Source organism: Hordeum vulgare, chromosome 7H, assembly GCF_904849725.1.
Source record: "Hordeum vulgare subsp. vulgare chromosome 7H, MorexV3_pseudomolecules_assembly, whole genome shotgun sequence".
NCBI classification, from domain to species: Eukaryota; Viridiplantae; Streptophyta; class Magnoliopsida; order Poales; family Poaceae; genus Hordeum; species Hordeum vulgare.
This window is the reverse complement of record NC_058524.1, coordinates 618,030,924-618,044,664: the sequence shown is the minus strand read 5'-3', so window position 1 is coordinate 618,044,664 and position 13,741 is coordinate 618,030,924. Positions and strand designations below refer to the sequence as shown.

The 13,741-nt window shown below is 44.9% G+C and overlaps 1 protein-coding gene and 1 pseudogene across 1 annotated transcript; both read right to left on the bottom strand.

The window, feature by feature from the left end:
* Positions 1-269: 269 nt before the first annotated feature.
* On the bottom strand, positions 270-1,230 carry LOC123411741 (annotated as a pseudogene).
* Positions 1,231-5,591: 4,361 nt separating this feature from the next.
* LOC123411740 (protein PSK SIMULATOR 2-like) lies at positions 5,592-11,202 on the bottom strand. Its single transcript, XM_045104706.1, has 12 exons — positions 10,716-11,202; positions 8,954-9,279; positions 8,767-8,859; positions 8,576-8,666; positions 8,206-8,299; positions 8,001-8,095; positions 7,760-7,829; positions 7,573-7,676; positions 7,135-7,254; positions 6,653-6,729; positions 6,489-6,533; positions 5,592-6,379 (listed from the first exon to the last, which is right to left on the bottom strand). Exons 1-12 carry the CDS (start codon positions 10,920-10,922, stop codon positions 5,833-5,835), a joined length of 1,869 nt encoding a protein of 622 aa, XP_044960641.1. The 5' UTR covers positions 10,923-11,202; the 3' UTR covers positions 5,592-5,832.
* Between the last annotated feature and the right edge of the window lie 2,539 nt (positions 11,203-13,741).

Genomic DNA, 13,741 nt, shown 5'->3' with positions numbered 1-13,741 from the left:
AAGCTAACTAATTCCTCCTATTACCAAAGAGACCTAGAGTACTCCCTCCGTTACGGTTTAAAAGACATAGTTGAATTTACGTGTGTTTTTATAATAGACAAAGTTTAAGACGTCAACGCAATCACTCCTACTAATTAATACTACTCATGTATACATATGTCGTGTTAATTTCTTAACTCATTAGACGCATGAGTATTGTTAATGTTATTTTTCAGCCTATTACATAACTGTCGATAACTACATAGGTTCTAGAGATTTTTAAGCAAGCCTTTTAAACCGTGAATGAGGAAGTGCTATATATTCCTTGACAGTTAATTTACAGTAGGCAAATAACAAGTAGTTTACATATTTGCATTTTTACTGACTGGACGCACAAGAGATCTTTAAAAACGCCTCTTGCTGTGTACAGAGCTCCCACGTCTCCATCACCTAATCTGGGCCGTCCAATCCTGATCGTACGTTGCACGATAGTCAGGAAGACCTTCTGTCCAGCGCCGTGCCTGAGAGAACCGGGCAGCTGCCGGTTGGGCGCCATGGGGGGCAGCCGTGTTTGCGACGCCGTACGTCCTACCAGCACTGGTCGGTCTCCCACGTCCTCCGCCGGAACGCCGGTGAGGACGTCGAGGCCGCCCGGCGCATCGTCATCCCTGCGGCGCGGCAGGCCACGCTCCGGTCGTAGCGAGCGCGCTCGTCGGGATCGGCGAGCGTGGCGTAGGCGGCGTGCAGCCGGATGAACCCCTCGTCGTCGCCACCTCCGACGGCGTCAGGGTGCACTTCCCTGGCAAGACGCCGGTACGCAGCCTTGATCTCGCCCCTGCTGGCCCCGGCCCCGAGCCCGAGTACCTCGTAGTGCGTCCACCCCTCGGCCACCGTGGCTGTCGCCGCCATCGTCGAGGACGCCCGCGCCACCATGCACCGCCGAGGCCCGGCCACCCGCCCCGGGCCAGCCGATCCCATCACCGCCGCCGTCGACGTCGCGAACGTAGCCATCGATCGATTCCCCGATCTCTGTTCTTGAGTTCTTGATCCAAAAGTAGACTACTTCTTCGTTGCACTGTTGTCCGGCCTCGTCGAGGAGAGCAGAGACGCCGATGGACTTATAGTGGGTGAGGACGGACGAGTCTGTGGTGCCACTCGTACGCCCACCTCTCGATCTTATCTCCAAAAAAGATGCGAAGAAGAAGGAGAAGATTATGTGTGAGCTCCTGCGGAGTCTGTCATCATCGTGGTTTGTCGGCCTCGTGAGCGTTGCTTTCGCGCCACCGATTGTGGTGCCAACTTCTCTTCCCCAACAAGGCGGAAAGGGACTGGTGGGCCGTCCGATCGTGAATCGGTGCGCGGGATGTCATGTAGCACGTGATATGATCTATAGTCCACATATGGCCACAAGGCATGCATGGCATGACACATAAAGTTTAGCTGTGGATGGTAGTATAGCTCAAATTAACAAATGGATCTGTGGATAGTGCTATTTGTTTTTGTTTTATTGGCATGCTGACATGTCAAATTTGAATTTTGAAATCTCGGTGACATCATATGCGTCCCCCATTCTATGATTCAATATTGCCAACTTGTTTTAGGAGAAAAAAAATAGTATGAGACTTTGTGTTTGGATTCCCCAACAAGAACGGTAGATTTTCCATTATTGTTCTCGCCGAGCTAGGTCTCGCGACACAGACAGATTGTGATGATTATATTCTTCTTTCATGGTATAGACTTCCCGAAAATTTGTTATTCTGCCGTTTGACATTTGAATTTTGAACTTCGAATCTCTGTGTTCATACCGTCGACTTGTTTTACAAGAATTCATTAGTTTTTCCTTGTCGCCCCACATGCCTGGAGGCACGGCCGGTAGATTTTTCCTTGCGATGATGATGGGCTAATCGATTGTGTGGTCACATATTTTTCGTCGTTCGGACTTTCGGGGACTATTTGATATTCCAGTGTTTGTGGTTATGTGAATCCGGTGCACGTCGCCCACGAACTCGTCCGCCTGAAAGCGAAAGACACGTACGCATCTGCACGCAATGATCAGCCGTGGCCTCTGAATTTTCTGCAAGTCTTTGTACGTACCTGCTCTTGTTTCTGCATCTAGTCTAGATGATAGATGTACCTCTGATTTTTCCACACGGCGCTTTTGTTCCAGTTCTAGATGGTTCGAGATGCTAGCTAGTATCTCAAGCTACACGTATCGTGTTCGGAGAAAATTATTCTACAGATGGAATTAACTTGCACCCGGTGTCGTGTCGGCCAACGGCTTGCTTGCCTATCATCGCGTACGGGAAGAAGAAGAAATTATGTTGGTCTGAGTTCACTCCAGTAGTCGTACGTGTTATTGCGCTGCCTATATCACATGCAGTGTCTGGGCGGCGCCGACAAGAAGCCAGTCGGCCATGCATGCACCTTGCAGTAGGGCGAGCAGAGCTGTGATGGATGGACGGGGTTATCAATTCGGTGGGTGGTCGTCGGAGACGCCGACCGCACCACGATCGCCATGGCGACGTTCGACGGCGATGGCCGCCCGGGGAGAAGACGGATAGAAGCCGGCGCGTACATGTGGGTGGCGGAGATGGATCGGATGGGAGCGGCGGACATGGACGTCGCCGTGAAATGAATAGGGAGTGAATATGTATGCATGGGAAAAGTGCTAGCTTGCATATTATTGATTTACAGTATAATGATATGTGATGTCCTGATAAGATGGATGAGCTGGTGAAGGGGAGACACTATCAGTATTAGTACCACTCAGTTAGCAGTGGATAAGCTCTGGACCACCCCGGCTGAATCATGGCGATGGTGTTATCTGGATAAATTATTTATTCTGAAAAGAGAAAGGATTAGGATGCAGCACTATGAATATTTTTGGCGACGACAAGAGCCAGGGGAACGCATATACTCCATGGGAATACAGAACATGGAATGCACAAGCGTGGAGGACCTCTAAAGATAATTATCTCTAATATTGGTTCAAAGTTGAGTTAAGTTCTGGTAGCCACACTAATTGTACAAACAGTTTCTCACAACATAATAACTCATAAAAAATATAAACCTGTTTATGCATCTTTTAGAGCTAAATTCATTTTTTTTCATTTGAAACTAATCCAAAAATCCAGAATTTTTATTTCTTAGGTAGCATGAAAATTTCTAGGTCTTTTTGCAACGGCCCCACGGACAGCTTCTTGGAAATTTTAGCAATATAATGACAGTTTTTGGAATTGTTTTTTTACTTTCTCACGTGGCAGTTATATTTATTAAGAATATTGCATTTCAATAATTAGTAGCATGGCATTTATATTATTAGGATATTGGTTTTTATGTTTTTTAGTGTTTTTATTAGTATCATAGCATTTTTTTATTATCAAGAGTATGCAAGGTTTATCATTAAGAGCGTAGCATTTTTATTATTAATAACATGGTATTTTTATTAATAGGAGGGTAGTAGTTTTATTATTAAGAGGATGAAAGTTTCATTACTGAGAGCATAGCATATTTATTATTGTTGCTAGGGCATTTTTATAAAGTGGATGTCATTTTCATTATTTAGAGGATGGCAATGTTTATTTTTATTGGTATGGAATTTTGTTTATCATAGTAAATCTATAATTAGATAAATGGCAGTTTTCATTTATTTCAAAGCATGGCATTTTACAAATTTTATGGGTTTCTCTGTTTTGTATACAATTTTTATGGCGATTTTTATGTGCAAGATGGCTGTTTTAAAGTTTAGCACGAATTATTTTCTAGATCACACAACCTTTGTTTTTTGGTTTTCATCATACTCATTGCCAACTTGTAAATTAGAGGAATGGCAGTTTTATAAAGTAGCATGTCATTTTCAGTTTTTAGTTCTTCTCCATGTGGTTTATAAGAACTGTTCTCTTCTGTTCATGAAATTTTAAGTTAGAAGAACTTTTGGGCTGATCAGGGGTCGCCATGGTGAGCCACGTAGCGAACAAGCCGAAAGGTTCACTAGGAGCTACTCCCCTAGCGAACAAAATTGTTCCATGGGAGCAGCTCCGTGGCAGTAAGCGACACATATTCAAGTCCTAATTCTACAACAAGCATTGCAAGCAAAGCCTAAGTTTTGCCCTTTGATAAGAAAGATCTAACCAATGTTGGAAAAGTTTACGAAGGTTCACACATTGCACAAAGAGAGGATGTCATGCCACAACCCAGCGTGATCCTTTAATGAAGCATATTTAAGCCGATGAGTCCAAATGGCAAGATTATCTATCATAGCTCCAATTTTACACTGCAAGTCTATCTCAAGATCTTGTAACACCTTCATGTTCCTAGTATCCTAGATTTTCCAAAGCTTGAGGAGCATGATGAAACCTCAGATGGAGGCGGGTAAGCCGGGTGTGGCATGGGTGAAGTGAAGAGCTCGTTGATGGGGCGGAATTAAGGCTTGATGGCCACAATGTGCTAAACTCTTCTTGTTGTCGGGCAGATGCAGAAGAGGTATCGCATCTCCTCATTCACATGATTACGTCACGGGCACGTGGCATTTGGCATGATCATTTTATTCAGCAGGTTGTTCTTGGTGTTTAACGTATGGAGGTAGAAGAGCTACCCAAATATCATGACTTTATTTAGCACCCGGGTGTTTAACGTATGGACGTATGGATTAGTTGGAGCATCCTACAGGGTTAAATCTTTCGGAAAATCGTGCCTGCGGTTATGTGGTAACTTGAAAACTTTGTTTAACACCCGGTCATAGCAAACTTGAAGTTAACTTAATTAAAACATGTCAACTCCGTGTGTAACCGTGACTGTCTCTTCTCGTGAGTTTCTGAACCGAGAGAGGACATAGTGGGATTATGTTTGACGTAAGTAGGTGTTCAGGATCACTTCGTGATCATTTCTAGTTCACGTCTGTTATACGAAGATCACCCTCCCTTTCATTCTTGTACTCGTAAGTTAGCCACTCAAATAAATGCGTAGTCGCTTGCTGCAGCCTCACCACTTAACCATACCTCATCCATTAAGCTTTGCTAGTCTTGTTACATTTGGAAATGAGATTGTTGAGTTCATGTGGCTCACAGATTACTACAACAACAGTTGAAGGTACAGGTAAAGCGATATTTTGACGTGAGCGCGATGATTGTTCTATTTGAAGTTTCTCCTTCTCCTTATTCTTCTTCATCGATCTAGGATGGGTTCCAAGCTGGCAGTCTTGGATAGCAAAGATGAACGTTGTTCTTTTATCGTTTGTTTTCGTTCGTAATCGGACTCTGCTCTTCTACATGATGTTTGAATGTTATTGTTGTATTAAAATATTCATGTTGTAGGTTGTGGCGAGTGTAAGTCAATTTCATATACTCATTTCTTATGTACATGTATTTGTAACGATATCCATTTGTGCAAAACGGCAAGATGCGTTTCTATCCCCATTGAGACCCTCGAGTCAAAATAAAAATAAAATCGTATCTTGGGCATTACACTTTGCTAACTTGCCAAGCAGCCGTAGCCACTAGAGATTTGTTCATAAGTGACAAATCTCTAATACCCAACCGTGCCTTCATTCATGGATTTGCAAATATCTTCTCAAGCTCTGAAACAAAGATGTTTAGAAGCATTGTCTATCTGTATCCATGTCCACCCTTTCTGATCTCGCTATATTTCAGTCAAATCACCAACCAACTGTAACACTGTTATATATATATTCTACATATGTACATGAACTAACCAAACATATATAATTATAAAACACACATATACAAGATATATACGATTGGATCGATTGAACAAGAAGAAGGCGGCAAAAGCCAAAGAATACCTACTCTCACCCTGTGCAAACCAAACCTCTCCTCTCACTCTCACTCTCTCTCTCTAACTAAACGAAAGAGTCAGTCTATCCAGCCCATCTATCACATCCAGGTCCCTCACCATCTCACGCCCGGAGGTCGAGCCCCGGCCGAACTCCCTTGCCGGCGAGCTGCCATGGCTCCGGCACGAGTCCCAGCTCCGGTGCGCCTTGTTCCCCCTGTCGGGCCGGGGTTCGCAGCTCTTGCTCCTGCCGTAGCTCGTCGCCCGCCAGAAGCTCAGGTGGTCCAGCGTCTCGCGCTCAGAGTCCGACAGAGGGCTCGGGCACGTGCTGCTGTGGCTGTTGTTCATGGGCGACGTGTTGTGCTTGGTGGCGTCGCCTTCGTGCGGCGGCGGTTCCGACGACGACGGTCCTCCCTTGCGGGACCGAGACCGTTCCCGCCTTGACGACTTGTTGTGCCCGTAGCCTCGGCTCTTCACCTGGACCACGAGGTGGTGGAGCAGCACCACCAGCTCCAGCATGTGCTCCTCCGTCTTGGCCTTGTCAGCATGGTGCAGCGTCTGCACCCGGGTCACGCTGTGCCGGGAGCCCGATTTCTCGTCCATGTCACTCCTGTTACAAATGATATAGAATGTTAGTTTGTGTTTGCAGAACAAGCATATACGAGGGAAATTCAAATGTGGGGTAAGATAAGGAGATCATGGTATTTGAGGGGACTGACCCGAAGTTTGCCCATTCGCCGACCCATCCAAATCCTTGGTGTGCCCTGGTGCAAGCATGGTAACAGTGAATTCATTGTGGAGAGGGGGAGAAAAACACAGTGCTCGAAAATCGGAATTTAGTTACTTTTTTAATAACCTGAGAGACCAGAACGACTGTAAGTACCTTGTTGTGTTTTCTGCTATTGGCAGAAGCCAGCGAAGGGTTTTCTGCATTTCAGCTTTGATTTGAGATACAGAACGCTGCGGAGTACAAAAAAAAAAGGTCGCTGTTAGTAATACGGCTTTGATGGGTCAACACTAGCAACAACAGAATCACGTCCCAGTTGTTGTCAAGAAAATACAAGAAAAATACCTATCACATTCAGAATGCCTGCTAAGTACTCCCTCTGTATCAAAATATAAGATGTTTTTGTTCTAGATTGAGACTAAAAGAACATCTTATATTTTCATACAGAGGCAGTATTACGCTGCCCACACAGACAACTGAACTTTCAGTGCTTAGAACGGAATCGTGGCTATGGACACACACACACAAAAAACAGAACTCTGCTAGTGCTAAGCTTGATCCACCGGTTTTGCATTTCTACTACAGATCCACGTGCACATATAAGTAAGAACATATTCTTCGAGTTGTGCAAGACAAACCTCCTCATCTTCAGTTTTGACTGATTGCAACCGTGGCCGCAGAGCTGACTTCACTGTTTCTGGCAGTCCATGGTACAAGTTGTCCCTAGCACTAGGAGGAAGAGAGAGCGGCCGAGAAACCTGCATACGTAGACAACAGAATGAGAACCCTATGCCTTTTCTTGTTTCTTAATCAATGGCATGTCGCAAATAGAAGGCTAAAGAGTATAGGCTGAAGCATGTAGACTTAGGTGATACGATAGTATATGAACTATGACAATGTAGCTTCTTCACAAAAATGACTTTCGAATTGGTATTTTGCAGCTAAGAGACAGACTGATATTTGTTACAGACTACTATCCTTCATAAATAAGAGGCCACATGGAAAATGATTACGATAAGTAAAGTAGGGCATTAAAAGAGCACGATAAACATCGGTGGGTCGTCGAATTAACTTACAATATTTTCAATTTGATTGATGATGTTAGCATAATGTAGTGCCAGACCACAGGCACCTAGCCTTTTGTTCTGACCTTGCTCCAAGAAGTCAGTACCTACAGAAACTGTTTATTCAGAGAGAGGTATTAGGATATTGTCCGAGACATTTTTGTGCGAACATGAAAGCAGCCGATCAATAATTAGTTACCAGCTTCACCGAATGCATCGCGGAGTTGTTTATCCAGAAAAATGACGATATCAACAAGCTTTTCCACAACCTGGATATAGGATAACACAAAACAATGTTAGCATCGTTCAAAAGCAATATGTGAGTAGCGCATTCATCAAAAAACTGTCGCAAAAGAATACTACCAGGCATGACCCAACAGAGAGAATTGCAGAAGGCCAAGATATAAAGTAATGAAGTAAATGTGGATGAAGATACTTACATCCTCCAAAGGCCTGGACCACAAAGATTTCTTCTTCAAAGTTTTCACAAGCTTCCTTTGGCGCTTTAGTTCACTGTGCAAAATCATAACGCTCTCTGCAAAGAGCGAAAACTGAATAAATGAATATTTCTAATAGCAAATTTGCAGTACAGTTTTAGCGTCTACTGAAGTTCTTTAAGAACCAATGTCATCAGTCTGGCAGTACCTCGTCTAGCTGCAGGTACAGACTCCTCTTCATGAAATTTTCTTTGAAAATCCTGCTCAAATCTATCCAGCGCATGCAATTCATGGTAAAGCTCCTGCAGGTATAGAACTAGCTCATCAGCATAAGTTCAAGCCAGTGTATGAATGCAAAAAAATAGCTTGATCCACCCTCAAATCATAGTTCTAGCCGGCTGATATGCAAGAGACCTAATTCTTAGGTATTAACATACTGAAAGATTCTTGACTCCATTATCATATTTAGCAGTTCAAGAAGTACAACAGTTACGATAAATGCTCCATAAAAAGTAGAATTATTATCAAGTACAACCACCCCCTTAAGTATAAAAATGTGAAAATTAAGTAGAACATACGGAAGTGTTTTGAGCCAAACTAATCAAATGCTGGACAGTAGTTCCAATATGCTCTTTTGAATGATCCTGGGGCATGGAATCTTCTGTTGACCTGCACACCAGAGTAACGCATAGTGTTCAGAACAAGAGGTGCTAATAAGATGGTAACCAATGACATATCGAAATGAAATGCATAATTCTTAGAAGCATACTTCCGAAAATAGCGTCCCAAGTTATGCCATATGGGGTCTTTACACAGGTCACCAAATCGAATCACTTCTCTTGAAAGGATGGCGAGTTCTTCCCTGTTGAGTTCCATTTAAAGCCCACATCAACAACTTTGACAGTAAGAGGAATTTCTAAATATAAAATGACAACGTACATTAAAACTAACCATACCTCTTGTCGATGGCAGCAATATGCAGGAGCTCACTGGGATCTGAGGAGATTAATATCCGCACGCCATCTGAATGCAAGATTTCTTCCTTCAGTTCTTTTATACTATCGTCAGAGCATGACCTCCACATGTTGGAAGCTTTAGCTATTGTATTTGCGACTTCGAATGCCAGAATGTCGACTTTATTTCCTCGGTTTGTTCCCCCGTAGAGAAACCCGCTGCCATGATTCAAACTTGCAATGCCGCTGCCAAGGGTATCTAACACCTCAACGGCCTTCTCCAGGCCAGCAATGCTGGCTCTTCCTATAAATGTACCTGGTTCTGATACCTGGTACAAAACAATATGTTAGAGCTAATGCAAAAAAAAAAAAAAAAAAAAAGGCTACCGATATATTCTCAGGTAATAATAATGAATTGAAAGATAATAAGTTATTGCAGACAGCTAAGGGAGGAAACGAGAGCTGTATTGTCCCTTTTTAAGAAACAATAGCAGGTATTCAGTTGCATGAAAACATGTTTCCTTTGAACTGGCTACCATACTGCTCTTTCAGTATGACCTTTCCAAATTTGAAGTGTGTGCTGCTCCTTCGAGGCTATTCCATAACCCCTTCCAAACAAGTATTTTGTGCCACCGACGATGATCCTTGATGCTCACTGGCCACATAAAAGCAGGCATGGAACATGTGGTACAAGAACAGGGCAGCGACAGCATGCCCATCTATGACTGACGGCGCTGAACTCCCTTAACCAGATAGATAGATACATCAGTTTCGATACCGTGTAGCCTTTGCATCTCCAGGCAGGAAGCAACACCCAAGTTCAACTGCCATACCACCAACTTGCTTATCCAAATCATCTGAACTGAGTAACATATGCCAGAATTACTTTGAAAACTTTCAGTCCTGCAGTCTGTACTTCACCCGTTCACCATGCAGTGCTTCCTTCTGACTGTAAGTCAAAGCAGCCAGTTTCATATTTTCCGATCTGAAACTCCATCTCCATGGATAGCATCGAAGAAGTGGTCAACAGCAGCCGCAAAGATAGAAGTTTCTGTCCGTGTCAGAGGCTTGACCAGTCCAAGGAGTAGACTATACAATACGCTGACAGGACAGCAACCCGAACGCAGATTAAGCCAAGCTCGGCTGACGAAGAGGAATCCGTGTGCGACCAAGCCTCCAGTGTGTGTGTGTATGTGTGAAAAAACAAGGGCCGCCAAGATTGACTTTCCATATTACGTTTGGACTCTGCCTCCTCCTGTGCCACCAGACACCAGCTCCCCTGCTCCGGCGGGAGCACGCTGGCTGATTGACTGATTGATTCCCCAATCCGAAATGCTCGGCGAAAGCACGCTGATTGATTGCGCAATTCTTCGTCAGAACAGCTTGTGTGCGGAATCAATCAAACCGAATTCTTGGTTTGGACGGAGTGATCCATGGTGTAGACATCCGGCGCCATGGCCGAACTGCACGGCAGCTTCGCCTGAAACAACTAAGCGCCATGGCAGGCTTCCCTGGGGCGGATGTTCTGTTCCGGGCAGATTGGAACGCGCGCTGCAGTTTCTGAAGCTCCGTCGCGGTCGTGGCTACCCTGCTCTGCTCTGCTGTGCTCTGCCTGACGAGAGCCAAGTAAGGTCTCTGCCGCGGCCGCCGGGCACTGATGTAGGCGGGCGGCCGGCAGGCACAGGGTCCGGCTCGAGGGGAAAGAAACGCAAGAACACAAATTGGAGAGTTGCGGTGGAGGAAGAGGGGGCAGGTTATTAGGTACCTTGTGGGGCTTGTGCGGCGGCGGGATGGCGATCTCCCCGGAGTCGAAGTCCGTGGGGCCGTACCGCCCCCGGCGCGCGTCGAAGACCGCCCCGAGCGCCTGCTGCTGCTGCTGCTGCTGCTGGTGGTACGGCTGCGGCTGGACCGAGCGGCCCTGCGGCCTTGCCGACCCCTCCCGCTTTCCCCCCCTGGAGAAGACGCATCCCATGGCGCGCCTGCCGACTCGAGAGCAAGTTCCAACCCAGAGCAACTCGGCGCCCCCCTCGTCGGCCGCCGGCGTCGAACAGGGTTGGACGATGGGGTCCGGAGTGGGAAGGAGGAAGTGGCGTGGGATTGGTTGGGTGGAGGGCGGGGGAATGGGATGGGATGGATGGAGGGACGGAGGTAGGAGGGTGGTGGTTTTGGGTTCTCTTCCTAGCTACTATGCCGTCGCCGTCGACGTCGTCGCCGTGGCGTTGCGTTCGCAGCCTTTGACTTGTTCCCTCTCCTCGGTCGCTCCCACAATCCTATGCGGGTATTCTATATTCTCTTCCCACCAGCACCAGGAGAGGAGCCGCTTTCCCACCTTCTCCTCGTCCTCACCTTCTTCTGCCTTCCTTCCTTCTCACCTTGCCTTCGCTACTGGGCAACAGGTGCTCCTTGCGCCGACTGGTTTTATACTTACTTCTACCGTAGTAGTACCACACAAAAGTTGTGCTTACGGTAGGAAGGTTCTTAGATCTCGGTGGTTTTTTATTTATTTATATTGTAAATGATAAATCTATAGGCTTAGGTGACCACTCGGTTGTCGACATGTTATAACCCTTGCTCCATGTACCATGGCTCAAGACAGTGACGAAGGACGGATAAAAGTTAAAGTAGGGCGGGCTTTGGTCGCTCGCCACCGGCAACGATGTCATGCTAATGCGCCGCCTTGCGTTCAGCATGTGTCGGATGAATCAAGTTAGGGCACCAGCCCTTGCCCTTCCTGGGTCCTCCACCACTGCCTCAAGACATGTCTCTATAAACTCTTCAAGGCGGTGTGTGCGCGCGCGCGCGTCACGTAAGTTAGAAACGCCTTAATGTCAAACCACATGTTCTAAATCCCGTGGATTGGGGCAACGGTTCGCTCTGTTACACGGTTTAAGTTGCATGGACGAAACTGATATGCTGAATTACAAGCGCTCATAAAATCGGATGAGAGAGATTAAAAAAGAATTGGGTGATATTATGCGAAAAGAGGAGACTGCCTTGTGGTAGAGGTCGAGAGATCGTAGAATTAAAGATGAAGACAAAAACAACGCATATTTTCATGTGTTAGCTAACACCTAACAGTAGGCATCGGAAAAAACATTTAGCAGAGCTAAATGGGGACTCATGTCCTGTGTTTACCACAAATGAAATGTTGGAGGAGGCTACCTTATTTTATATAAAAAGAATTGGGTACGAAGGGAAACATGACATTCATCTTGGTCCTTCCTTTTGGGACGAAATGAACTACTTACTGCCATGGAGAATGAGGCACTCTAGAAAATATTCTCAGAACAGAAAATCAAGGGGGTCATCTTTGGATCGTATGCACATGGTGTCGCGGGCCCTTCCTCTTCTATCAGACTTTTTGGGATTTGATTAAGAAAGATTGTATGGCAATGGTCCGAGATTTTATGGCTATGACTAATAGGTATTCTCCTATTAGTAATAGAATGATCTCTCCCAACCAGACAACATTTATTAAGAGCGGATACATTCTTGAGAGTGTTGTTCTGGCCCACGAACTTATTCACGAGGTAAAAAGTCTGACTTCCCGGGGCTTGTGCTCAAATGAGATTACGAGAAATCATATGACAGAGTAAGTTGGGACTTCCTCTTTGAGATGTTGGAGTCCAGGGGCTTTGGAAAAAATGGATTTCCTGGATTAAATCTCCTTGCTACAAAGTACCTTTAGTGTGCGAATTAATGACACTACTAGTCCATATTTCATGGGTGGGGGGGTGAGGTCTCAAGCAAGGGGACCCCTTCTCTCCCCTCATCTTTAATTTAGTTGCAGATGTCTTTTCTAAAATGCTAATTAAAGCTTCTAAACATGACCTAGTTTTGGGCCTTCTTCCGCATGTGATCCCAGGTGGTGTGGTCAGTTTGCAATACGCGCATGACACTCTCCTCTTTCTAGAGGATTCCTATGAGAAAGCTGGAAATTTTAAGTGGATACTTTCCTGTTTTGAATATATCTCTGGTACGAAATCTATTTTCATAAAAGTTATTTGCTGACGATTAACATTGAGGAAGATAGGTCTAAGATCTTTACACATATTTTTTTTTGTAAACTGGGATCTTTTTCCATTATACATGGGAGTGCCTTTGCACTATGACAAGTTGAGAAGGGAGGACCTACAGCCTATAATTGATAGAATAGTGAAAAATATATCTGGTTGGCTTGGTAGATATCACACTTATAGGGGTAAGTTGATCTTGTTGTGTGCTTGTATTGTTAGTATCCCTGCATACCTGATGGCTATGATGAAATTTCCTAAATGGGCAATTAATGCCATCAGTTCTCAGATGGCCCATTTCTTTTGGGGGATATGGGTGATCAACATAAATATCATCTAACCAACTTGGGGATGGTTTCTAGGAAGAAAAACTTTGGATGACTTGGAGCTCCCAATTTCAGAGATTTTAACATGGCTCTTTTGGCTTCTTAGGGGTAACATTTGTTTGAAAACAATGATAGTGACTCGAAAAAATTGTTTGCTTTTAAATATAATGTGCAGTCTCCAAACATCATGTGGTCTAGACTGGATCTCCCTTTGGGATGAGTGTAACTTGGGTCTTTAATGTCTACAAAACCATGTACTCATGGAAAAATGGAAGAGGGGGTAACATTAGTTTCTCGCATGACATTTGGGTTGGGGATTTGGGAATTGTTTGAGATCTCCAATCAACCTGATTGCTTGGTTTCCCAAGTACGGGATATGGTAACTCTTAAACTTTCTTTTAGGTGATGTTCAGACCAAAGGGGTACGCTAAGTTGGGTGAAACTTATTGAAC